The sequence below is a fragment of the Populus alba genome, chromosome 6 (assembly GCF_005239225.2).
Source record: "Populus alba chromosome 6, ASM523922v2, whole genome shotgun sequence".
In the NCBI taxonomy this organism is placed as follows: domain Eukaryota; kingdom Viridiplantae; phylum Streptophyta; class Magnoliopsida; order Malpighiales; family Salicaceae; genus Populus; species Populus alba.
This window is the reverse complement of record NC_133289.1, coordinates 8,975,673-9,003,351: the sequence shown is the minus strand read 5'-3', so window position 1 is coordinate 9,003,351 and position 27,679 is coordinate 8,975,673. Positions and strand designations below refer to the sequence as shown.

Genomic DNA, 27,679 nt, shown 5'->3' with positions numbered 1-27,679 from the left:
AATTAAAAAAAACATAAAAAACTAGAGTTATTATGACCAATCCACGACCCGAGATATAAGATCGAGATAGCCTCACAAAAAAAATCAGAAAAAATCACGAAGCTCAAGTCCAATAACCTGAATGATAAAATTGAAAAAAAAAAATCAATTTTAATGAAAAAGACATTAAAAAAAAAAGTTAAACAAAACCTATGACTTAGGTCATAAGACCATGATTACCCTATAGAAGACAAAAGCAAAAAAAAAATCACGAAGAAAACTCCCAATCATCCATTTTAAAAAAATAAAAAATAAAGCAAGTAACAATCAAAACAATGATTAAATATGGTATAAAAAAATAACGAGGGATTAAATTGAAAAATAAAATAAATCAAGAAAATGAAAAAAAAAAAAAAACAATCACAATAGCAATCAAAAGAATAAGAATTAAATTGGATACAAAAATTAAATGAAATAAAATGTTGATGGATAAAATTGAAAAGAAATATCAACTTAAAAGGCATTAAAAATATATATATAGCAATCAAAACAATAAATACCAAAATTAATACAAATACAAACGTACATAATACATTTAATATTTAGAAGGGTTGGGCTGAAATCTAAGATGAAAAGAGATAAAAGAGGGAGATAAAGTAAAAAACAAAGTCTACCGGAGCTCAACCATTGTATCATCGTGCATATGTGTCTTACCAACAAGAAGAGGATGACGCAACATTTCCAACGTTGATGCAGAAGGCCATGTTTGATTGTCATGAGACGTTCAATGTATCACCCAATAAACACCGACATCCCATTGAGTGGTGTGTGCCACTTTTATTTTTTAAAATTATATTTATTATTGTTAAAAAAATGATTATAACTAAAATAATCATGATAAAAATATAAAAAAATCTCTAGACATTAGTTTTATTATTTTGCTTTTAAGAGTAATGTAATTATTTTATTGTGCAATCAAAGCATTAAAATACCTAAAAGCCCCTGAACCTTAATTTTAAATTTCTTGTTTTTAAGAGTTTTTAAGTCATTTTACATTTAACATGTTAAATGATTTATTTATTCCCAATTAATATTATAATAAAAAATTAATTTTATTAAAAATACCATTAAAATGTTAAATGATTTTGTTTGACAATGACATAAATAATTTTAGTTTTTATTTTTAATTTAATTTTAATAAGGCACTGAAAGTCATTAACCCTTGGGGCCCATTCCCATTTCTTTAATGCCAACTTTTTCACCATTTATGGACCACAGCCCCCTCTCTTCTCTTCAATTCCAATCCGTCCCTCTTTATTTATCCTCTCCACACTCTCTGGTTTCAGCCAAAGCAGAGGCGTAGACAGTCCAACAATTTCTTCTGTTCCACTAGCCACCATCTTCACTCACAAACACAGAAACACAGAAAAGAAACCGAGTTTGGAGAAGAGAAGGGAGGGGTTTTTAATGGGCAACAATAGGTTCAGATTATCAGATATGATGCCTAATGCTTGGTTTTACAAGCTCAAAGACATGGGCAAAACAAGAAACCATAACACCACCACTCATTCCATAAAGAAAAGACAAGCTGCATCAGCTGCTGAAACTCAGCAGCCACCATTCAAACCAAAGCATCCTCAATACAATCCTTATCCAAGAAAATCATACTACATCACTAGAGAGCTTATCTCTAGTGACCAAAAACCTCACACTTCTCCGAGAAACTCAAAATCCACGTACACCAATTTTCCTGACCCACACAGAAGATCATCGAATCAAGGACATAGGAGAAGAACCATCAAGGCCTCTCCTAAGCATGTCATCTCCTCTGTCTCTGCAGGTTGTAACTGCCGTGCTACGCTCTGGACTAAATCAGATTCTCCTCCAGGCTACTCAGCTTCTCTTTATGATGGTTCTCTCGATCAGGAGACAGATTTCTCTGACTCATTTCCACCAGAATTCAAGTCTGACAGTGCTCTTGCTACCGTCTCATTTGATAAAATGTTGTCTTGGTCAAGCTCTTGTGACTGCAAACTTGATTCTATTGACAATGATGACATTGTTATCAGTGTGGATAAGAAGTCTACTAGTAGGAATTTAGATAAACCGAAAGTGTTTCATAGCATATCTGATCTTGATCTTCCTCCAATCGTAACAAAGCCTGCTAAATTTGATGACCAACTTGAAGATACCAAGAAGAAAGAAACCCAAGAACCAGCCAAGTATAGAAGGAGTTCAGCTAAATACGGGGAAACAAATGCTCATGCCTCTTTATCTGTCAAGGTTGTAAAAGAAGAGAGCATTGCAGTGAAAGAATGCAAGACTAGTTCTGTCCGGAGAAATTCTGTGACTTCACCAGGAGTCAGGCTAAGAGTCAATTCTCCAAGAATCTCAAATAAGAAAATCCAGGCTTATAATAATGGTCGAAAGAGTGTGTCATCAACGACAAGTTCATCGTCGCGGTCGCGAAGAAGCCTGTCGGATAGTTTGGCAGTTGTGAAATCTTCTTTTGATCCCCAGAAAGATTTCAGGGAATCGATGGTGGAGATGATAGTGGAGAACAACATCAAGGCATCAAAGGACTTAGAAGACCTTCTCGCTTGTTATCTTTCACTCAATTCTGATGAATATCATGACCTTATTATCAAGGTGTTCGAGCAAATTTGGTTTGATCTTACAGGCATCAAGTTGAAGTGAGATAGATCTTCAATTGTACACTACCTTTTTCTTTATTATTTCCAAATAACCATCTTGTCATTGTTATATAATCCAAATCGAATATCAGATAATTAAGTACATAGTGTATAGTTTTATCATGAGCAATTCTTGAGATTAGCATAAATAAATTAGATTTAATGTAGTTATATCATATTTTTTTGCTCCCCTAACTTTCCAAAGGGGACAAGCTAGAAGGTATGCATGCTGGCTCGCAACCACCTCAATTGACTAATTTCCAGCAAACCAACGAGTTATTAGATATTACTGTCCCAAAATCAGCCTCACTGTTCATTTCCTCTTGATTCTGTATCTTTTCAGTAGTCGTGTGACTAGCTACATGTGAATCTACTTACAAGTTAAAGGTAAGATCTTTGTTTAAGAGTACTGGCTCAAGGCTTACCTCGCCGGAGTCTTGCTAGTTGTTCCAAAATTAGAAGTATCGTCATGTGTGACAATAAATTTTCTTTTTTCAATGCACAAGAACAAATGATAACACTGTAAATCAGAGACAATATAAATGGATACAAGAGCTGCCTCAAACTTTAAGTTTTTTCCACCAAAAGAAGATACCCTTTAAGGACAAGATTCAGTTTTTATTGTTTCTTAGAAGCCCTTTCTTTTTATCTCTCTCTAGGCAGTATATTCAGCTTTCATAACACTCCCTTTTCCAGAGAAGAACACTAAAGAAAGAGAACAAAAGCTGGTGATTCAAAAATGTTTAAAGCTGATCAACAATGGTTAATAAAGAGAAGGCACTAAATTCAAATTTCTACACATGGTATGAAACCGAAACAACTTTTGTTGAGCACTACATATTGTATGCTATTTCAAGAAGCTTTCAAAATTTTCACAACTTTACCTCAGTTGAAATTTTGCCCTCTTAAAAAGTTAAAGTTGCATAGCAGATGTCAAAAGCTGAATTCACTTTCGACGCCTGAAGTATCGGTCTGTACTGTTATAAATAATATGTTTTAAAGTATTTTTTATTTGAATATATATTAAAATATATTTTTTAAAATATTTTTAAAATTTATTTTTATATCAGAAAATTAAAATAATTTAAAAGCACTAAAAAAATATTAATTTTAAAAAATAATAATTTTTTTTTACAAAAAACATTTTTCAACTGCAAAAACAAATAAAGCATAAGACAATAAGATGTTATTTGGGAACATAACCCAAAACGTTTAACAAAAAATTAAAAAAAAAATTAATATTTTTCATGTTTTTATATTATTTTAATATATTGATATTAAAAATAAATTTTAAAAAATAAAAAATATTATTTTAATCTATTTTTAAAGAAAATCTTCAAAAAGCAACATTTATTATAATACCAAATGTTGCCCAGACATATGGGTTAGAGCAGGCGCAAATCCAGTCGCGTATGAAAAAAGAAATACTAGTTTAACAAAAATGAATTAAATTGCATAAGGTCAAGGAACATATATATTATTAATTGTTCAATATTTGATTAGAGGCACCAAGGTTGAGTGTTGGACAACGACTTCCATGCCTGATTAGTATACCAAACCAAAGGGGGAAAATATATATTATCTTACTTCAAAACCCGTGGTTAAAGGTCCCTGATTTTGCGCTGTCAACTTTTTGATTAGAAATTTGCATGTTGGAATCTGTAAGCCATTGACTTTCATGCTTTAATTTTGTTAAAGTTGAAGGTAATTTAGTGTTTGTCTACCAGCTCTCTGACGATACTGCATGCATAACCCGATAAATCATCATAGCTTCTCACTAGTTTCTTTTAAGATTTACAAACCAAATGGGAAATTATAACGATTTAGTTGTCTCATAGACCGATTAGAAGTGCTGTCTTGGGCAAGACAAGAGGGTGACAGGACAGGACTCACTGTCGCTAATCCATCTTCATCGTTAGTGAATATTTACCTTAAATAACTTATGAATTTGCGTTTCAAAGACGACAGAGTCTCACAAAATACAGTGTTGAATAAGGAAAGATATATGAGATAGTGAAAGAGAGGGTAAGTGATAAAAACAGGGCACACCATTAGATTCCATTAGCTGTTGATGGCCGCTAGGGGAACATTTTCTGAAACTCTAGGTTTAACAATAACAAGAAAAAGTTAAACTAGCCCAAAATACTCCATAGTTCGCCTAAAATAACCCCCTAGCCATTGGCTTGGACTTCGATTTCTTCCTTTGAATACTCTTTCAGAGCACATGAAATGGTGGTCTCAATGCTTGTCTTGGGTCAACGAAAAAACACTGTTTGGAGGACTATGTTGAATAGAAACCCAGTTACATGGAGGAAATGGATTAAATTAAATATACAGCAAGAAACTTATAATATTTCTCCATCGAAACTCCTCCACCGCAAATGTATCTGGACCATTAACCCTTCAAGATATAATCAAACTAGTGACAAATTATTATGATGAGGCATCCGATATCTTATCTTTGATTCCAAAAACAAATTCCCAAATCTTGCTCTATGTGACATGTCATAATGTACCCACAGTCTGCTGATGTGGGTTGATCCAATTCGACACTGTGGCTTGGTATCTGTCCAAACGCAGCAACCTCCATGCATAATCGACTTGAGAATGATTGTAAAATATAAGAGAACTCGTGTGCCATTTCAGGTGGGTGTCGGCGAGCCTGAAGAAGAGACAAAGTCAAGAACAACAAAATACTGCGTTTTAAGATCGTAATTCAAGGGGGGAATCGACCTCCATTTCATACTGACCTCTTGCCCCCACCATGCTCCTGGCAAGCCTTTTGGTTAAGACCTATGACATGTTAGAGAAGGCACAGCATACTAGCTAGGACCTAAGGGCTACTACTGCCATGGATGCCAAGTATATATTGTAGATCAGAAAGACTTTAGATCGAGCCTATGCACGTGTGTGGCTAGTGTTCTTATCCTTTTGTTTTAAGATATAGGAGTCGCAGATTCTTTTGTTTCCTGTCCCTATCACCTCCACATCAATTCCAACATCTCGTGCTGTAAACATCTGAGTTGTCACGATCCCATGTCAAACTCAATTTTCAAATCGATTTAATGTAATCAAACTGGAGAAATATATACATGTATAATATTAATTTCGAGTGGTAAAGAGTGAAAGAGAGTCACAATTATATGGGATCATAGAGAGCGCCACGATTTTTTTTTTTTTTTTTCATATGCACTACAATTTTTTGGTTTTTTTTTTATGATTTATAAATTTGATAATTTGATTCTCTTTTCGGTGCAAACAGGTAATCAAACAATATTTACTCGTCTCAAGTAATTAGTCCTGAAAATCATTAAGAAAGATGATTAATCTTCACGTTATAGATAGTTTAAAACTTTTCATAAATCAATCAGTGATTATAATTCATTATTGGGAGATTTTTTTGGACTGTGATGCTTTTTGTCCAATATTTAAAGGATCGCGCAAAAATGCACTAACAAACATTATTTGTGAAATTATTTGGATAACGTTTCCTTCATATATGAAGTATCTATTTATTTGTGATAAAAATTATTATCTATTTATTGCATATGGTTTATCAATCAAAAAAAAAATTAACTAACTATTATAGCATATGAATTATCAACAAATTAAAGGAAAAAAAGAGAGTAAAAGTACAAAAAAAAAGAGAGAGAAAAGACTACTCTTATTCCTACAAGAAATACAGAAATGACATCAGCTAAATCTTAAAAAACAACACCCACACGCAAACAAAAACACATATATAAATAGAAATAATAATATTTTAAAAATGTTTTCGATAAGAGGTTTGTTTTTCTTATGATTTCAAGTTTGAACTATATGATTGTTAATATGGTAACTACTGAAAGCTTATATGATTGTTAATTTCAAGGTTTGTAGGATTAGTTGAAGTACGTGCAAACTAACCCGAATATTTATATTAATAAAAAAAATTCTAAAAAGACATCACATCCACAGTTAAATGCCAAGAAGTTAATTGTTAGCCCTCCCTTTCTATTTATTATTACGAAGTAAAATATCCTCGGCGTTTACAAACCAAGTGAAGTTTCATGTCAGGAACATGTAGAACATAATTAATAACAAATTGTCCCAAACACCCCCGCCCTCTGTTTTTTTTTTTTTCCTCTTTTGTTGCAATAAACACCTAGCTCTTGCTGTTAGATCAAGAAATGGGATGATGCTTAAAATAAGTGCACGTGTGGGAGACAAAAATCATAGGAAAATCTAACATGGTGGGGGAGTATTGTGTATATATAGGATGTTCAAAGATGACCAGTTCAGTAAGAAATGGCTGCCTCTCATGTGCTCATGTCTCTATTCTAACTTTGTAACCATGCACACGTTCCGCTCAATGGCCAAAACCAAAGACAAAATCAACATTTGCGTCCATAATTATTCCACACCATATGCAGAGGAGAAAAAAAATCCGTCGGTGTGAACTAAATTTAAAACTTTGACTATGATGTTTTGGCAGCTGTAAAAAACTACGAAATATGATGTTGAGATTTTCTGATTTTTTAAATATATATTTAGATACTTGTTTTTTTCTTCTATAATTATCTTTCTAAGTTAGTTCCTCTCTCATTATTTCATTAAATAAATTAGAAAAGTATTTTTTTTTCCTATAGAAAATCATAGGTTACTAAAAATTCTTGAACCCTTGAATTTTCTTTTTCCAATCCTAAATTCTTGAATTTTTTCCACAGTTAACTAAACAAATCCCACTAGACACAAAAACATCATCACTTTGTTTTGAATGATATTTTGAGATGTGTGGAAGATGAGAGAGATGATGTTGCTCGAAAAAACTCAGCATGGTTAGTAGTTCCAAATAATAGTAGTAATGTTTTAAATATTTCTGTATTTGTTTCTAATAGTGTACAAATAATTGATTTTGGTGCTATAAATCATATGATATTTTATTCCAAATTAATATTTCACAACTCTTAATTCATCCTCACAAGAATTTGTTTCTATTTTCATTTGTACTTTGACCCCAATCATCAAACCCTTACTGATGATTTGAGTTTAGATTATGTTATAATTTTCCCATCATTATATTATAACTTCTTGTTGGTTTCTTAAATAACCTAAGCTAAATATTTTATGGTAATTTTTTGGCCTATGCTTTATGTATTTTAGGACATCTGAACCAGACAAAAGATTGGTTATGAGATTAAAAAGGAAACATGTATTACTTAGGCTTGGCATTAGAAAGTTATGATAGGCTACATCAAGTTTTAACAGTATGCTACCTTTGATTATTAAAAAAAAATACTTCTTAGTTTATTTAATAATATTGAAGACTCTAATTTTTTTTATATGGTGTTTGTTATCGAGAAAAAAGCCATCAACTTTATTTCCATTAAGATTGAATAAAAATCAACATCCATCTATGATTATACATTACTAAGAATGGGGTTCATCCAAAGTCCTTATTTTAGAAGGATTACTTTGATTCATTAGTTTTATTGATGATTGTAACATGATTATATTGGGTGTGGTTGATAAAATCTAAAAGTGAAGTGAACTTATTATTTTGAATTTTTTTTCTTATAAAATGGTTGAATCTCAACACAAGAAAAAGGTTTTGGACAGTGATAATTGGAAAGAATATCAAAGTTTAACTTCAATATTTTTTAAAAGTATATGAAACTACTATTAATCACACTAATTGTTCCAATACAACTTAACAAAATAGGGTGACAAAAGAATCCACATTTTTTATATATAGGTTATTCATGCATCATTGATAGAAGCTCATATGTCATTATTTTATTAGGGAAAAGCACTTGCTTAAGCAACATATTTAATCAGTCAAGTACTCTCTAGTTCCATTAATGTTGAAACATCATTACGAGCTCTCACTGATGTTGTCTGTGCCTCACTAGTTCTAATTTTACCACCTTATATTTTTGTTTGGTCATATTTATACAACTCCATGAACACCAGTACAATAAGTTGACTCTTCGAGCATCTTGATGTGTTTTTCTTGGATATGTCAATCATTAAAAGGGGTATCAATGTTATTATCCTATAACTCAAAAAATATTATAACAATAGATGTTGCTTTTTATGAAGACATAACATATTTTTTTCCAAAGTTTGAACTTTAGAAGTTAAAGGTAACGTAAAGAAATTAAAAATCCAAAATATGATTTTATTTAAATCAAATAGGATTTTAGTCAAAATGATTTACAATCTGGATTAGATAATTGAGAAAATAGTGAATTGAATTTAGTGGTGTATTTTTTAATTGAAACAGTGATGAACACCTAGAAGCAGCTGAAGATATAACTTTAAAAAATGCTTTTCCAACAAATAATTTAACTGATTTTGAATTTCTGATAACTAATTTATCAAACCAATCGATTGTTGAGGATGTTTATGACTTAATATCCGAGTCATAAGAAAAATCACCATATATATTGTCACACCATAAGCATTCCTAAACCTAGATATGAGACCAAACTTTCTAGTAATGACAAATATCTCATGAGTCATTATGTGTCTAGCTATTGGTTTTCAAATTAAAATATATCTTGTTTTAATAAATCATCTACCACATTTATTCTTAATAATATACAAGAAGTTTTAGCTAACCCGAGGTGGAAAATACTTATAAAAAAAGAGATGAAATTCTTGTACAAAAATGAAACACGAAAACTTATTGATCTTCCAACAAGAAAGAAACCAGTTAGATGCAATTGATTTACATGATAAAGTACATGGTCGATTACATTTTTGAACACTTTAAAACAAAATTGATGGTAAAAGGTTACACTCAAACTTATAGGAATGATTACATAAAGACATTTTCATCTATAGCCAAGATCAACACAATTCAAGTCTTATTATCTTTAGTTAAAAACCTAGGTTGGTCATTACAACAATTCAATGTGAAGAATGCCTTTATGTATGGTGAATTATTAAAAAATATATCTATATGTATCTCCCACCAAGATGCATAATACGTTAAAGAGAAGGTCAAACCTGTGTTGAGATTGGAATGTGCAATATTTGACTAGAACAACACCAAGTAAAGGGCAAAAAGGGTTTGCGAAAGGAGAATCCATTTGCAAACACGTTAAATCCCCGAGACAAACTTGAAAAGAGTAGATTAAAAGGCAAAGAAACCATAAAAAAACCACTCCATGAAACCTAATCATTCACGTAAACAGAAAATTACAGGAAACATCTCAAAGATTACAGGCAAAAATAAACAGAAAATGAAGCAAAAGAAAAATTCCTACTCCAATGAGGCCTTAAAACCCAAACATGTTCAATAGATAGATGGAGAACAACCAATCTTGAGAGAAAAAAGATGAATGCCAATAAACATGCAAGGGCTTATATGCCCTACCACATTCTTTTCACATAACTCCATTTTATACATATCAAAACCAAACAAACCACATGGAATAAAGCGACCAAAGTCCAAAGTTTGTTTTTCTTAGCAACTTGACTGACAACCCTCTAATTATTTAGAAAAAAAAAAGTAATTCAACCCATAAAAAAAAACAAAAACAAAAAAAACCACAACATGACACACAAGGCAAAATCAATAGTAGGAAAGCATAGAAGCAACACCATAGCCTAATAAATAAAGAAGAAGAAGCAAAACACATTGGAAAACCATGAAAGCTAAAAAAACGCCTTATTTTAAATGCAGATTTTTTGCCTTCTAAAATCACATGCATTTCATGTCTACGGTGGAGGTTTATGTATTGGAATTTGACGTACGATGGTGCGCTAAAGTCATGTATGATTCATGCACGATTCATGTACTGCTCTAGAACATAGGGAAAAAAAGGCTAGATAGAGCAACAACCCTCCAAAAGAACAAAGATGAAAAGAGAAGACTTGATAAACGTAAGAGCATGGCAGAACGAAGAGAGAAAAAACAAAACAAATCTGGAGAATATTAAGCCCAACACACTCTCCCAATCCTAGCTAGAAGAACCTGTTGGAAAGAGATCACAAACGACAATAAATTAACAAAGAGATCACCAGAATCAACAAAATAAAAGAAGGAATCGAACACAATAAACAGAAAAGTGAAACCACTAAAATGTAAAAAACAACGCATGCAATAATGCCACCAATCTTAAATTTATTGAAAACTTACTTTTAATTTTAAAATTTTAAATACTTAATCGAAATATATATAAATTGTAAGTTAACCTAAATATGAACGGATAAAAAAAATACACACATGTAACAGCAATTGAAAAATAATGAAAATGCATAAAAGAAAGGAAGAAAGCTGTTTGAAACTTGTTTGAATAAAAAATTACAGGTCAACTTTGATCAAGAGAACGGTGATTTTCAAAACGACAGTATATAACACGAAATAAATTATAATTTACTCAAATAAAATAAATCGTAAAAAAAAGAGAGGGATCGAGGGGTTGGACAGGGAAAACAACAAGACGAAACAAACATTTATTGTATACCTCACGACCAACGGTACTGTCTGAAAAACCAGTTGGTTCAATGATAATTGAGGATTATATTAATGCTAAGACGTCAAAGATAAACCAAGATGTTTGTCAAGATGTGTGACGAATAAAAGCCACCCGACCACCACTTAAATTTCTGACTTCCATGGCGGAAGACCTTCTCGTGTAGTCTTCATCTAATGCAGAGTGAAAGATGATGGACGTGATTTAAAGATGATTTATTTTCCCTCGTTACAAGCTAATTGCGTATTAGTCTTCATCTAATAAAATTTTATTTTTATTTTTAAAATATTTTTAAAATAAAAAACCAACTAAAATTAAACGAAATCTTAAGCTGTTTAATCATTGGATTCAAGAGGGGCCGCCGCATTAATAAAATGGGACATCTCAACTAACTAAAACCTCTAGGTGAAGAACTGTCAATGCACGGGATGAGGACAATATTGTTGTGCCAAATGAAACTTCCTATATTTTATACAAATGATTTTCTCAATCACAAATCTTTTTGGAGATAGTGTTGTTCGATAATGGGTCCCTCAATTGATTTACGTGATGTGTAGATTGAAGGAGTGTAGGGTGAGTCGGATGGGGCTGTAGAGTACTTCTAGCTTTTTGTGTGTGTATTGGCTTGGTCTTGTATGGTACTTGATTCATCTTCGTTTCTGTCTCTCAATTCACCCTTCCAAGTAGAGAAGGCGAAGGTGGGTGGGTTAGCGATCGTGATTCAGATAAGACTTTTTTATTTTTGTATTTTCAAAATATTTTTAAAAATATTTAATTTTGTTTTTATTTTTTTTACTTCAAATTAATATTTTTTTTAGTGTTTTTAAATCATTATAATATATTGATATTAAAAATAATTTTAAAAAAATAAAAAAATAATATTCTGATATATTTTTAAATAAAATACACTTTAAAAAATAACTATAATTATATTTCCTAAACAACATAAAGGGTTTCCTTTTATAACTTTTGTCCTTTTTGCACGTCTTAGTAAACATTTCGGTGATCTCAATCTATTTAGGATTAATTAATCAAGTTGATTATATGACTCTCCACTTATGTAATAAAAAAATACTAATTGGTTTTTAAATTTCTGACTAAAGGGTTGATTACATAATAAAAAAAGATGACAATCATCATATATGTTTTATTTTATTTATGCATGGTAACTTATTATTGTGCTTATTTTTAATAATAAAGTAGCTATTATGCTCTTGCTAAAATTCTTGTCTAAATTATAATAAAAATTTATTAATTCTAAAATAATGATTTGAGATATGGATCTAAACAAGGTCTAATTATTCCTTTTAAAATACAAATGTTTAATTTAAAAAGGATAATAAATGATAAATTAAACTTTAAACTTGTTTCTTAGATTATGTTCAAAATGAACTTAAATAATTCTTTCACATTTAATGACTCTTAGTGGAGTCATATTCACCAAAAAAAAAAAAATTAGAAACTAGAAACCCGTATGATGACATTATTAAAATTCAAATCCCACAATAATCAACAAATACTTACACGCATAATATATTACAAATTAAAAATAGATAAATCAATGTATTAGGGTTCAAAGTCGGCCTTTAAGAACTCTTTGGGTTAGCCAGGAATTGCTAGAAGTGGCCCTGCCAGTACCGGCGCGTGGTACTTCACTTTTGTCGACATTATTATTGCTTGTTTAGCTGGCTATTGGGAGCGAATCCCTTCCCTCCTTTCTTCTACACTGGAGGTAATATCCTTATCGTCTCTCCAGTAGAGAGATCAAAATGTGAAAAGCTTCAATTTTCTTTGCTTTTGGTTCTCTCTTTCTTAGTTGTTGATGTTGCTCTGAGGTTAAAAAAGTTGTGGAGGGTGGCACTGAGGTTTTATGGCAGTGGACCTGTTGATAGTGATCAGTGGTCATTTATGGTGGTTTCTGCCATGGCGTTGTGTTTGCTTTTCGTGATGGTTTGTCACTAGGCTATTGGCACTAAATGGTGCGAGAACTTCTAGTGGTTGGCGACTTTCTTGGCGATGCATAGAATTCATGAAATTTTTTACATGAGTATTTATTTTTTAAATAATATTTTATTTTTATTTTAAAAACAAGTTTCAATTATAAATATTTTTATATATATAATTTTGATATAAGTATATCATTAAACTCGATCCAATAAATCAACATTGTCACTTTCCAACCTCATTTTACCTGGCCTAAGTTTCAAATTAATTTATTTAAAAGTTAATTCAATATTACCTGGTTGAATCAACGGGAGCTAAATATATTACAGACAACCGATAAAATTTAATTTGCCTTAAAAAATTAAGATAATACTTTTAAAAATATTAAGATAATTATATCTAGATCAACCAAGGTCAACTTCTATAAACTTATAATTTCAGGTCATGAAACTAATTAGGTTTACTAACTATTTTTAAAATAATTTTTTATTTAATTATAATATAAGAAAAAAATCATAAAAAAGCAATCAAATAATTTTTTATATATAAAGAAAAAGATCATGGTGGGCTGTACCAGAAAAAAAAAAAAAAGAAGCTTGCTGGTATTATAAAAAAAAATATTATAGTCTTCTTCAAAAACAAAGTAACAATATAATGATGTTTAATAAAAAAATATATAAAATATATTCTAAAGAATTAAATAAAATAATATATATGATATATTCTAAATTAATTAATTTTAAAGAAATTAAATTTAAATTGAAGGAAACAATTAAGGAAAAAAGCTAAAAAATATCAAATACACGAGCCTAAATGGCCCATCATGGCCCATCTAAAATCAATCCAAGCATATGGGTTGAATAAAATTTTATTCATAAAAAAAAAAAACTACCAAGTAAAATTTTAAAAAAATCATGATGGGTGATATAAAAAACATTGTTGCTAATATTATAAAAAGATAATTATAATTTTTTAAAAAAAAAAAAGTAAAAGTTAAATGGTATTTAATAAAATTAACAAAATAAAATGGATGAGATGAATTCATTGCACTATAACCAACGAAATAAAATTTTAAAAAAAATATGATGGGTGATATAGAAAAACATTGTTGCTAATATTATAAAAAAGATAATTATAATCTTCTTTGAAAGTAAAAGTTAAATGGTATTTAATAAAATTAACAAAATAAAATGGACGAGATGAATTCATTGTTCACCTCCTCATAAAGCACTATAAGCTAGAATATAAATTATTTTTTTTTTGGGTTATCAATTTAGGTGTTTTATTCAATTTCATATTTTAATATTGAGTTTGATAAGGCAATGAGCTTTATATTTGTTTTTAATTGTTTTCTTTGAGGTTATTGTGATCCAATAACTTGAATTGTGTATTTGATAGATAACGATAAGTTAATTTAGGTTGACTTGAGTTATTTTTTTATATTTTTTTTAATTGATTTTTTTAAAATTTTATTCTAAAATTAAAATTCATAATTTGTTATGATTTTTTTTTTATGAAATTATCACGGTCTTATGACTTGAGTCATGAATTTGATAAATTAGCCTGGTTGACCAACATATTATCGTCTCAATGTTTTTTTTTTAAAAAAAAAGATGCACTCTTTGAAATTTTTAAGTTAAAATATTACCTGTCATTTGGGTTACTTTTTAAAGTTTCAAGTCGACTAGGTCAAATTAAATTAACTTTTACATCATATATTTTTTTTTTTCTACTAGAAAACTTATTAGCAACACTTGAACCTTTTTTTACATTAAAAAAATTAATTTGAATAACGTGTAGTGCTAACCAATGATATAGTAATATCTAAAATATATTCTTCATTTAATCTAGGCACTAAATAAGATAATATATCTAATATATTCTAATTAAATTAAATTAAAATTAAAATTAAAAGAAATACATTAATAAAAAGTTCAAAGCAAGCAAGGCACCGAGCTGGGTAGCTTACCGCGCTCAAAGTCTTCCAAGTTAATTGAAAAAAATATCATAGCTGGGTGCATCAAAAAGCAGCCTAGGTGCTTAAAGTCTTCCAAGTTAAGGCCGTAAAAATAGGCCTTTTATTTTCTTTAAAATGTGCCGAGTCCAATTTCTAATCAGCAAACAACTGGTTACAAAAATGGAGATTTTTAGACTAAAACAGAAAAAACATTATTTTTATCTAAAAACAACTAAAAAAAACTTTAAAGCATAAGCACTACTCTTTCTATTAATAATACAATGATCACCATAAACTAATAATAAACATTAATTTCTCCATCAATAATATTTATTTATGTTCGCTCATAATGAAATCACTCTCTATTATTATTTCACTCACCATAAAATACATAAAAACTACACTCATCACTAGATATTTGCAACACTAATCTTCATGTTCCATGAAATAAAATAATATAATCAAAGTTTATAAATATTTTGAGTGATAAGGTAAATTAAATTAAGCAATAACACAACTCAAAAGGAATATCTATGATCAAGTTTTTTGGTATTAATACCTTGCATTAATATGATATATATTTTCTACTATTTTTTCAATACTAATGCTAGCTAATCAAAATAAAACATTTATTAAAAAAAATAAAAGATTCGTCAGAATTTTGGGAATCTATTGAAATTAACACATAAAAAATCTACTATTATCCATAATCTCTCCAACTCCGATAAAACATTTCAAAAACTTTGTCTCTAAACTCTTTTTTATACTTTTAATACTTCACCTTTAAATCTTACCTCTTTTACATTTTTTCCCCAAAAATTCTCACTTCTTACCAAACACAATCTTATTGATCATATCAATGAAATTGCATATATAGAAAAAATACAATTTCATTGATATTAAGATTTTGTTTAACTTATCCACTTGAGTGAGCTACAAAATTATGTTTTTCTAAAATTATAAAATTGCTATAAGTTATTTTACCAAGTTTTAAATGAGCGTGGAAGATTGTTTTGAGAAAAATTAATATGATGACGTGCAAATTAATTTCAGCATACAAGTTTATAAGACCTAGCTCCATGCATGGACTGGGCAACTGAATTTCAAAATGGAAAGTTTATTGACACAGATATTCTACAAGTGTTTTCATAATTTAACATCGGCCAAGCCCATGTATCCAAGACTAATCGAGGTAGGAACAGGCACGCTTTTACATGAGACCAAACCTAACCCTTTACCCATTTCTTATTTTCTCAAGTTTGATAAATTGAATTCAAAGAATTACATGGGCTTAATACATCAATTCTACCCAAACATCAAAATTCACCCCCATTTGATAAACCAGCTTGCACGCAAACAACAGCAGGTTTCTCGGTTTGGATTCTATTGTTTTTGGATAATTCATTGGCTACATCTAACATTAGCCTCCAGGTTTTTGAGGCATTTTGAAATAAAAGAAACAATGAGATGCGAGAAAGAAGAAAATATAAAAAATAGCTATGATCTACTGTTAGTAATGGATGATACTAACAAAAATCAGCTAACAACATTGTACATGGTAACCACTTCCTCCCCTTCTTGGGCATCATTTCCTCCTGGAAGAGCAATATTTGGTCCTCGTTTGGACTTTGTGTGTGTGATGCTGAAGCAATTTATGAGACGGTTTTTCAGGAGACTTTAGGAGCAAGCTCTTATCTTCAGAAAGGAAAGTCAGCATTCTGAAGGTTCTGGGTAGGAACAATAACGTGTTTCTGATATGAGGTTTTGACATTATCTTTTCCATTGAATCCCTGGCGCCTGACCATGATAAATTCTACAAGAAGCCCGTTTTCATGTCGGTGTATATGGCCATAAATCTGTTCACTCTGCAACATTGTTCCCTGTAAAAGACTGACCAATTCAGGGTAATAGAAGTCTCCAAACAGTATACTGAACTGTTGAAATTCAAAAAACAGTAGTGGACTCATTTGGCTTTCACACATTCTGGGTTTGCTCTGCAGCTTGATTTCATCTCAAGTTCAAGTTTCTCTCAGAAAGCTTTAAACTTGTTTGGTTTCTCCTACAACAGATGGAAAATCTAGGCTTGTTCATTAATAAATAATTGAGACACCAGAAATAAAAGAAACTGGAATTCTCAAATGAATCTTATTCGCAATAAGGTAGAAAAAAAATGGCTTCGAGCTGAAATAATGAACCGATGAAGAAAATACACGATCACTGTCACTTTAAGGAAGAATTTTTGTTACAAATTCCTAAGATTTATTTACAATTAAGAAGCAAATAACAAACGTAAATGTGTTAAGCTGGTAACACCACTGTTGATGATGCGCTACTCGCAGTTGCAACAGTACTATGCCCGTAAAAAAATTCAACATCCAAACCAGCTGCCCATCTTCTAAGAATCCTCAACAAAGTGGAAGCCTTTCTTCTTGCTCTCATTGTTCCTGATGCCAACAATTCCCATATAATTCTCTCGATTCCCATTATCGACGCAAGCTCTGCCGCCGTGTCTGCCCCACCTTTACGACAGATGGTAACAAGTGTTGCCGCGGCGCTTTCTCTTACTATATCCGATCCTTCCCTCATTAACACACCCAACTTCTTAATAGCATTATATGCGGCAGCTACTGCCACTATTCCTCCTCTCTTCACCACCATTTCGAGCACCGCGGCGGCTTCTTCCGGCATCTCATTGATCACTTCATTAACCATATCCACCACCCCTTCCTTGACCAACCTCCCAACTGTCTCCCTATCTCCCGCCAAATTCAAAATAGCCACCAATGCATCTCTCTTCGAACTCGCGGGCCCGCTTTTCGCTAAATCCACCAATCCTTTAACGACACGTGTCTTCCTCCCAAGTCTTTTCCTATACGAGTGCACGCCGGATAGGCTGAATATAGTTGCTGCCGCATTCCCTTTAGCCTCCCAAGTGGCACCCGTGCGTAGCACCTCGATAACGCCGTTGAGAGCTCTGCCGTTTTCCATGATCTTCGTTTTGTTCGCTTCTAGAATGGAAAGGTTTAGCATAGCAGTAACGGCGTTAACTTGTAAATTTGGAAACTCTGAACCTATATCCGGACCTAGAAATCGTGCTAGCACGGGAATAGCTCCAGCTTCAGCGATGCAGGCTCGGGAATCCGAGTTAGACTTCGCTAGTGCACGAAGCTCATAAATAACGCCGTTAACTGCTTCCATTGACTGTGAGGCCGACATTTTGTTAACCAGAAACGACACTGTCATTTTGTTGGCCTCAAGAGCCGCCTTGCTTTCCATAACGCGGTCTATTCTGCTGTTGCCTTCCGCGGTTTCAAACGGTATTTTCTGCTCTCGGAACCACATGGCTATCAAATTCTTCAAAGCTCGGTTAGGAATCAGGTTGGTGTTGACCAGGGCCTGGCCTGTCTTCGGACAAGTGTTGTGCCCCGATTCAATCCAGAGATTAATACTCTCACGATCGTACGTCTGACCTGTGGCCACGACAACTGGATCCCGCATTAAATCCAGGCTTATCGGACACCGGAAATCCACCGGTACGTTGACATCCGATGCTAATTTCTTACTCCTGGAATCAGCGCCTGGTGTGGATGGCTCAAACAACACGCATTTCACGTAACGAACCAGTCCTATCAAAGCAATCACGTCGGATTTCGATTTCTCATCTTTTTGGTTCTGGACTTCATCTTCAAGATTTTCAATTTCTTCTTTGCAGGATAAGGAATTGCGAAACCCCAGCAAATAAAAAATCTCTGCTAGCTTTGAATGATCAGGGACAATCTCTTTCTGAATCCGATCAAGCATTGTTAACACATCGTGGCGCAAATTGTAATCTCTTTTATCGACAAAGGTTTTAGCCTTAGAGCATTGTTTTCTTAACAACAAGAACAATTCTTCAACTTCCTCGCTAATCTCGACTTCCTTGACAGGAAAGATATCCAAAAGGGTTGCTAGTTCTACTGTCAGCTCGAGGAAATTATTAGCAACCGAATCGCTTTGCATCAATAGCCACATCCTGCTTCCGTTCACGCAGTCTTCAAGCAAAGTCTTGAATCTTTGAAGAACTAAGTACATTTCTTCGAAGCATAAGAGAGTAGGAGATAAAAACAGAATTGGGTTTTTCAGGAGTTCCTCGAATAAGATTGCAAGGATCTTCGTCTTACGTAAGATTGAAGAAGAGTTGCGTTTTAGAAGGAATTGAAGAGGTTTGAGAGAAGAGATTTCTTGAGAGAGTTCAAGGAGAGTTTGGAGAAGTCTCTGGTCGGAGAATTGTGGTGGTATGAATGCCCCGGCCGACGGCCGCCGTTTTCTTGGTGGGAAAACTTGAGGAGAAACTGCCATGGAAAGAATTATAACAGAGAGTTCTGTTTAGAAACAAAGAGAGATGATTGTAAGAGATGATGATTAGAGTTTTGTTGGCTTTTGATTGAAGGTGAAGATTTGTAAGGGATTGTTGTTTTGGTTTCGTTTGTTGAAACAAGCTGTTTCTTAGAATGTTGGGTTCTTCTTCTTCTTTCTTTAGTGTTTTTTTTAATATAACCTAACAAACGAAGCAAAGGTAGGCTGTTGATGGAGACTGCAAAGGATATAGATGTTTTTTTTTTTAACTTCTTTTGATTGTTTTTGTTAATAATAATAAAAAAATTGTATTCAATTGGCGGGCCGTTTACTAGGCAATAAACAGGAATTTTCAACTTCTGCTTTGATTTGAGATCATATTAAACTGAACTTGATCAAGAAAGGCTGTGTCGTTGGATTGAGTCCACCAAACAAAAACAAATATTTGTTTTGTGAGAGTAAGGCTCTCTTTGATTAATGTGTTTGACCTATATTTTAAATAAAAAAAATATTTAAATTGAAAAAATATTAAATTAATAATTTTGAATGGATTTAATATTAAAATCATTCAATTTAATTAATTCTTTTTAAGCTTGATTATTCATTTACAAAGATAGCTACATCACATTATCAAATCCATATTAATTTTTTTTATATGTATATTTCAAGTCAACTTACGCTCATTGAGCTAAATCTTTACATCTCGAACAAAGCTTGTAAAACAGGATTTACATCTCGCCATCCACGAATAGTTCACCAGTATTAAATCCCTCCTCTAGTAGCCGCCGGCATGCGCATTACATATAAAATTCTGTGTTTTGTTCAACGTATGAATTGGTATGCACTTACTCGTCATATGATATTAAATGTATAATTTTATACAAGTTGTAATGTTGGTGTAGGGTGGTTGTGGACTAGATCTGTGTCTCGTCACCTATCAACAATATGCTAATAAAAAAATTCATGCATTATTAATATCGGTCTCCTTTATCATGCATAGCCAGCTGGGGCAATTAAAGACACTTTTCCTCTGTTTCTTTCCATTTATTTTTGTTTCTTTTTCTCTTTTTAAAAGATAAAGTTATAAATGTTTAGAAGAATGTGCAGTAGATAAATATTAACTTCGATTATTAGACCACTGGGTAGCCAAGTTGAGAATACTAGTGCGCCAATATGTCATGAGGAAGCTACAGTCAATATAAGGTAATCTCCTAGCTAACCAGAAACGGCCCTTTAATCACAATAACAATTAATTAATTAATAAGTTCGGCTAATAGTTGTTCTTAACACAATTGTTAATACATTATTTACTTTTTTGTTCATTGCGATTAAATGTTGTAATAATTAGAAATTTCCCCATTTTAAACTTTTATTAATCACATTATAAACCCAATGTTTGACATACATTGCTAGTTGATGGTGATGAAAAACCCTTATTAGAAAGATTGGGAATGCTTTATATGGGCTGATAAAACTAGATTTAAAGGACTTGGTGAACCCGAAGACAACTGCAAGAAAAACACTCTAAACCTTAAGTCGGTATAGTGTTTATTCAAAAGATGGGGAGAATAAATATTCTCTAGATTTAAAAGTTCATTTTGCATGAGTTCACTTTCTCATTGAGACACTAATTAGACATTTTATATAAGGTGGTTGATACTCTCAATCGACATGTGACTTTACTCAGTACCATATACACCTATGTGCTAGGATTTGATACTTTCTATAAGACATATTCAAGTGATGCTTCATTCGGTCAGATTTATATTGAGTTAATAGAGGGAGGTAAACAAGATAACTATGTGTTTTTAAATGCTTTTTTCTTGGTTTGCGACTTTGTGTTCCAATTTTCTTTTTGCAAGAGCATATCATTCATTAATTGCATTGTAAGGGGCATTTTGGATAGGATAAGACTTGGCTATGGTATCCATAGATTACTAGCCTAAGTTACCAGGATAAGTTTCTAACTTCATCAAGAGGTGTGTTGTTTATCAGAGGTCTGATGGGCCTTATTGAATGCTAGGTTGTACACTCTGTTACCAATTCCTGATGCTAAGTTGCTAGACGTGAGCATGAGTTTTGTATTGGGCTTACTTAGTACACAATAAGCTATGAGTTCTATTTTTATTGTTGTTGACAAGTTTTTGAATATGATCCAATTTATAGCTTGCTTAAAGACCATGAAGGTATCTCGAGTAACCTAACTTTACTTCAATAAGGTGGTTCGTTTGCATAGCACTCCTAGGTCTATCACTTCGAATAGGGATGTCAAGTTCATGAGTAATTTCTGGAATGGTTTGTGGGGAAGGATGAGAACTCAACTAAACTTTAGCAGTGCTTATCACCGTTAGACAGATAGGCAAATAAAGATAGTTGATCGCAATCTCAGCAACTTACTGTGAAGCTTGGTTGGAGATAAGCCAAAAAGTTGGGATATGACATTGACACAGGCGAAGTTTACTTATAATAGGTCTCGGAATCAGACCACCCAACTAAGTCATTTTGAGATTGTTTAAAGGTAGAATCCTTTTAGAGTATTGGAGTTAATTCTCATACCTTGCATCATACACTTGAGCATCCAAGCTATTGACATGAAAGATTACTTTCATGGCATTCATAAGCAGGTCAAGCAGATAATTGGTCACTATCAAAACCATAAGATTAATTCTGACTGTTCTCTCTTTTTAAGGAATTGACTTTTATAGCATGATAGTGAAAACTAGGTCAAACCCAAGGAAAATTATTCTGATTCTTCTTATAAGAAACTGAAAAAAAGATTGAGGATTAATAAGGAAACTAAAGAAAATTAAACTTATAAAAAGAAAATATAAAATATATATTAGTGTTTATATGCTTGGTTCAAAGAGATTGTCCATTCAATGAATTAGGTTGATCATCAAAGTAAAATGAGTATTTTTTTTTTAATTCAAGAAAATACTTAAATTCCTTTAAGTAAGGAAGATTAAGAAAGATTAAATTAATTAGAAAAACGCCATAATAATTCCTTAATGTCGATTAAGTTAAATATTGAAAATTAATTTTTATATTCGATGATGAAATCTTTAATGGTGAAAAATAATCAAGTATTCCTAGCTATCATTAAAAAGCTTAATGATTTTTACTTGTGTTATTCTTTTAACATGAAAATTAATCAACTTAATTCATTTATTTTGCTTATTTCTTGATCCAAATAAGAAAAAAATCATGGATTGAAAAATTCACAAAAAAAGAAAAGAAAAAGAAACATACTTACCATGAAACCATTCAAAAAACTTGAATGAAAACAATAGATTACGTAACAAATTAGGCAAAATAAGTACTTGAATCTCCAAATATAAAGTTGGAAATTTCTCTTCTCACAACCTAAAACAATGATGGAACAAAACTACTTTAAATTGAAAGCCAAATTTTAGTTCAAAACTGCTGGAAAATTGACAAAAACATAAAATGGTATAAAAAGGAAGAAGAGGTTGTTTCTGTCGTGATTTGCTTCCTTTATTCCCTTCCTTAACTATTGTCTTTTATTAGGATTCTTTTTCAAATTAGGAGTCCTTATTTATGGACTAGTGGGATAGGTCTAGGTCCAAAAAGAAGTGTGGTCATACTAGACTAGAATAACGGTTCAAAGGGGCTATAACTTTTGATCTAACTGTTGGATCATGTTTAAACTTTTACAGGAGTTTCCAGATATTGTTTTTCTTAAAATAGCTATGGAATCACTACTCCGACCTTCAAATCTTTAAACTTTGAAAATCTCACCTCGAGGCCCTGTTTTTGGTAATTTTTGTGATTTACCTTGTTATTTTTAGATTTCATGTTTCTTTCTTTTATAATTTTGGATTTTTGTTTTATTTTCTAGTTGAGGTAGAGTTTCTAGATTATTTAAGACTTTGTGAACCTCCTGAAAAGAGGGATTTAAGGATTGTTATCCTAGAGAAAATAAAACATGCAAACTTGAAGCTCACATTGGCAGCCCATTTTGCTCATTAAAATTCTTGTGATCTTTCTTTCTTTGTTGCTATTTTTAGTTTCCACCTACATCAAATATCTCATAAATATCTAAGTTATAAGATATTTAATATAAATATGTAGGATATCTATAAAGATATTTATGAAGGTGTATAAAACATTCGTGTAGTTTTTTCATATATGATCAAAGCTCCTCAAGTCTTGTAAACAGATGTGTTTGGAAGACTTGACCTAACAAAAGTGGGAGAGAAAATACATATAATGGGTAATGTTACTTTTTGTGTATCATCAGAGCTTCCCAAGTCCCAGTGACACTTTTTGTGTGTACAATAAGGTATAAAAGTAGTTTGTGGGCGTAACCTTGGTTTATAGCCGTGGGCGTAGTCGTAGATGTAATTGTGAGTGTCACCATGTATAATTGCTAGAGTAACTAAGTGGAGCGTAACCTCCAGCATAGCCACGTGGAGCGTAGCCTAGGCATAACTGCTAGCTTAGCTGTTAGCATGTCATTAACATAGCTGCTAGCATAGTTGTCACCATATCGAGGTTTCATTAGTTAGAAAACAAGTTTTTGAGAAATAAAAATGAATTGGCTTTTTGCTTATTTCCCATAGACAACGCCACTTGATGAGGCTGGAAAAATCCTCAATAGAAATATTAGGGGCGCTTTCCATGAATTTATAAAACTGGACCAAGAGAACTTAGTGGGCTCGATGAAACCTATAAGAAATACATGTTGAAGCTTAAGTCAATATAGTGTTTATTCATGTGACAAGGATAATAAATATTCTCTAGGTTAAAATGTTTCTTAAACCTTATTTAAATTTTGTATTAAACTTGTTTTCTTTGATATATATTATCTAGCAGAACTTTTATGTAAAGATATAAAACTTTATAAATATATAATTTTTTAAAATAAATATCTTAAAAAAATATTTAAGCTATAAAATATTTAATATAAATACCTTTAATATTTATACAAATATTTATAGAAATGTATATATTGTATAAAATATTTGTGTAATTTGTTCTTTCACTTAAGTAAACAATCACAGCCGAATTGATAGCTTCCGTTTGTTTCATAAGCCTTATTTGAGCTTATCATCTGTCAGTGTCACGTTTCCTTGGGCTAAAAGAGACCTGAAATTGCCTGGTAGAAGGCACGGGCACGGGCAGGTATAGAGTTTCTTTCTTTAGACGTCACCAGCAAAGTGGTTTTCGGCTTACGCCTCCACTTGCCTATCTATCCACGTAAGTATGTCAGCATGTTTTTTTCCAAGAAACGAACTTGTTTTGGTGGGCTTCTAGAGTTTAATAATGACAAGTTATTAGTAGAATTAGCAGAAAAACAAACAAGGAAATTGAAGTGCGACATCAGAATATTAATATTAATTTGATTTTTAATCATACTTCTTCAATCTTAATTTTTATATCTGAAAAATAATTCATGATGTAACTTTATTAAAAGCAATTTTTATATTTCACATGATATTATTAAAAGCTTTTTTTGAAAATGAAAGTTGTTAGAAAATAATATAAATCATATCTTAGGACCTTACATAATAGTTTAAGCTATTGAGTTGAATTAGTTTTTTGACATGGTAGCAGAGCTTTGATGGCTAAGCGGTCACGAATTCGAATCTTACTATTCATATTTATTTGATAAAAATTAAACATAAGATAATATGGGTCTGTATAAGTTTCAAGCCCAATGGACTTTCACTTGAGGGGATATGTTAAAAAATAATATAAATCATATCTTAGGATCTCATCTAACAGCTTAAATTATTGGGTTGAATTGGTTTTTTAACAAAAATAACATGAATTAAAATAAAAAAAATTCAATTTGAAGTTAGGAATTTTAAATTTTGATTGATACATAACAAATTTAGACTGGATTTATAAATGACCTTTTAATTAACTTTAGTTTTTTTAAGCATCTAAAAATCCTTGTAATTTTTCCTTCCAACGCAAATTAAAAAACGATACAAGTCAATTTGTAATAAATAAAACCAAACACAAACTGCATTTAGATTGTTCTACTTATGTTTTTTTTTTTTCAAGTTTACGATGTTTTTTTCATCATTTTTCACACATTAAGACTACATACTTCATCTATTGAATCTTAAACAAATCATTTTATATCAAAATTTATGTATTTATAAGAAAACAATTTCTCTCATTTCTGTTTGTTTTAGGCTACTAAGGGAAAGATATCTATGTCAGCATCTCCTCATCATTAGCTGTCATATATGGCAGAAATTAGGGATTATGACATGGTATCCAATTTTCCTTAAAAAATAATGGTTTTTGTCTTTAATCATCATCGTTCACCTAGAATGCTAATTTAACGGTAAGCATGAGTGCAAAACTTGATTAAAAATCTAGCAACCATAGAGAAACAGCCTTCAATATTTAATAACTATGTGCTGTTATACATGTTATTTTCACCAATTTGAGTTACAAAACAAAATTTATAATTCCCTAAATTTTGAATGCAACTATAACTTTATTAGATTTGTTTTAAATTATAAGTTTATGTGAGAAAAGAAGTACCCATACACTTAGTCCATTAAAAAAAAACATAAAGGTGTCATATTTTAGAATATGATTTATTTATAAGTGCTTTTAATATTTGCACTTTAGTGGCTAAAAATGAAGAAGAAAAAATGAGTTTTGAATAAATTGAAAATTTTGGTTGAGAAAATAATTTTGTGTGATACCTTGTAATCTTCTATTTTTTCTTAATAAGTTTTTCTAATCATTTTAGAGGATGTTCGAAAGTATGGTAATGATTGTTTTTTTAAGTGTTTTTCGCTTAAAAATATGTTAAAATAATATTTTTTTTATTTTTAAAAAAATTATTTGTAATACCAGTACATCAAAATGATACGAAAATACAAAAAAATATTAATTTAAAAGCAAAAAAAAATTAAAAAAACTCAATTTTTTTCAAAAATATCTTTAAAACGCAAAAACAAAAATGATCTTAACAATAAAAAAGGAGCAATTTTGTGCTCTTGCATGACACCATTTTTTTTTTTAATAATGCTTATTTATTTTCTTTTGTCTCCTTTTTTTTTTGTCACAGGGAAACAAAAAGGCACTGAACTTAATACCCTCCTCTTTAGTTTATTTCTCATAACTTTTTTAGATTACTCCACTCACTTGTTAATGGAGCCTTTAATTACCAAACTTCATGGCCTGTGAGCTCCATGGACAAAAAGTATTGTATTGGACCACACAACAAGGCCACCTTTTATCTCTTCCTTTGCAAACCTCCACCCAAAGAAGATTTAACTTAAAACCTTCTTACCAAAGAAAAGAAGTATCAGTTTCCTTGCTACCTTCTGTGTGCTCAATTGACTGTGCAAATCCTACCATGGATTATCAATCACTGAGTGCATAGAACTCCTGTTTTCATTCTTCTTTAATTTCATTTTGATTGATAAGTTCCAATCACCAAACACTAAATTCCTCTAATTAGACACACCTGGCATTGATTATTTTTTAACCAATTAAATTATAAATATACACAAAACCTGCAACTCATCAAGCATGCCTATCAAAGGAAAAACTCATAATTCAATCAGTTTTGTTCACAACAATGAGTGAACATGCAGAGTTTACATTCCAAAAACATGAAGCATGGCATACAAGCAAATTAATTTATACTTAAGACAACGTAAATGAAAAGGAAAAGATATGTTTTATGTCAGTTTATCAAGATAATTGCTACAACATTTGCCATAATGTAACTGAAATAACAAAAAAAAAGAGAAGAGAGAATTTTCAGAGGCCATCTAAAAATAATTTTTTTGGGGATGCAAGAATTGAAGAATAATATATTTGGAACTTAATTTAAATTTTCCAATTAAACTCTCTAGATATATGATTATATTTTAAAGAATATGCCTATTCACTAGAAAAGTCCACACTAAGCTTGAATTGTACATTATTAGCATATTAAAAAATCAGTCTTTAAAAATTCAAACTTAAAGTAAAGGTTCAAGGATTATATATATTTCAATGCCAGTTCTGTACTGTCACGTGACATATTCAAAGACTTACCATGCATAAAAGGGTGTCAAAAATGCCTACAGAGTCGGGGAAAGGGTCAGCTTACCAGAAAAGTAAACTATGGCTAAGAACAAATACGGTATTTATACTAAGAAGAATACATACAGAATAAAACAGCAATAATCCTTGCTTCCACATGCAGAGGGACCGATGCCTAATGGAAAAGGCTATTGCATCATATACCTGAAAGCTTTAATTGGGTCTTAGCTAGCTAGGCATGTGGAGACCCACGTTTTAATTTTTCCTTTTCTCTTTTA

General features: G+C 31.3%; 2 protein-coding genes across 2 annotated transcripts; one reads left to right on the top strand and one right to left on the bottom strand.

Moving 5' to 3' along the window:
* Positions 1 to 1,264: 1,264 nt before the first annotated feature.
* LOC118048137 (transcription repressor OFP1) lies at positions 1,265 to 2,795 on the top strand. Its single transcript, XM_035057702.2, has one exon. The coding sequence runs from the start codon at positions 1,447 to 1,449 to the stop codon at positions 2,674 to 2,676; it is 1,230 nt and encodes a 409-aa protein (XP_034913593.1). The 5' UTR covers positions 1,265 to 1,446; the 3' UTR covers positions 2,677 to 2,795.
* Positions 2,796 to 17,236: 14,441 nt separating this feature from the next.
* On the bottom strand, positions 17,237 to 19,602 carry LOC118048138 (U-box domain-containing protein 16). Its single transcript, XM_035057703.2, has one exon. The coding sequence runs from the start codon at positions 19,374 to 19,376 to the stop codon at positions 17,337 to 17,339; it is 2,040 nt and encodes a 679-aa protein (XP_034913594.1). The 5' UTR covers positions 19,377 to 19,602; the 3' UTR covers positions 17,237 to 17,336.
* Positions 19,603 to 27,679: the final 8,077 nt, after the last annotated feature.

What these genes read in the sequence shown, in the direction of transcription:
- LOC118048137 (XM_035057702.2), top strand. Translation starts at nt 1,447, where the DNA reads ATGGGCAACAATAGGTTCAGATTATCAGATATGATGCCTAATGCTTGG.
- LOC118048138 (XM_035057703.2), bottom strand. Translation starts at nt 19,376, where the DNA reads ATGGCAGTTTCTCCTCAAGTTTTCCCACCAAGAAAACGGCGGCCGTCG.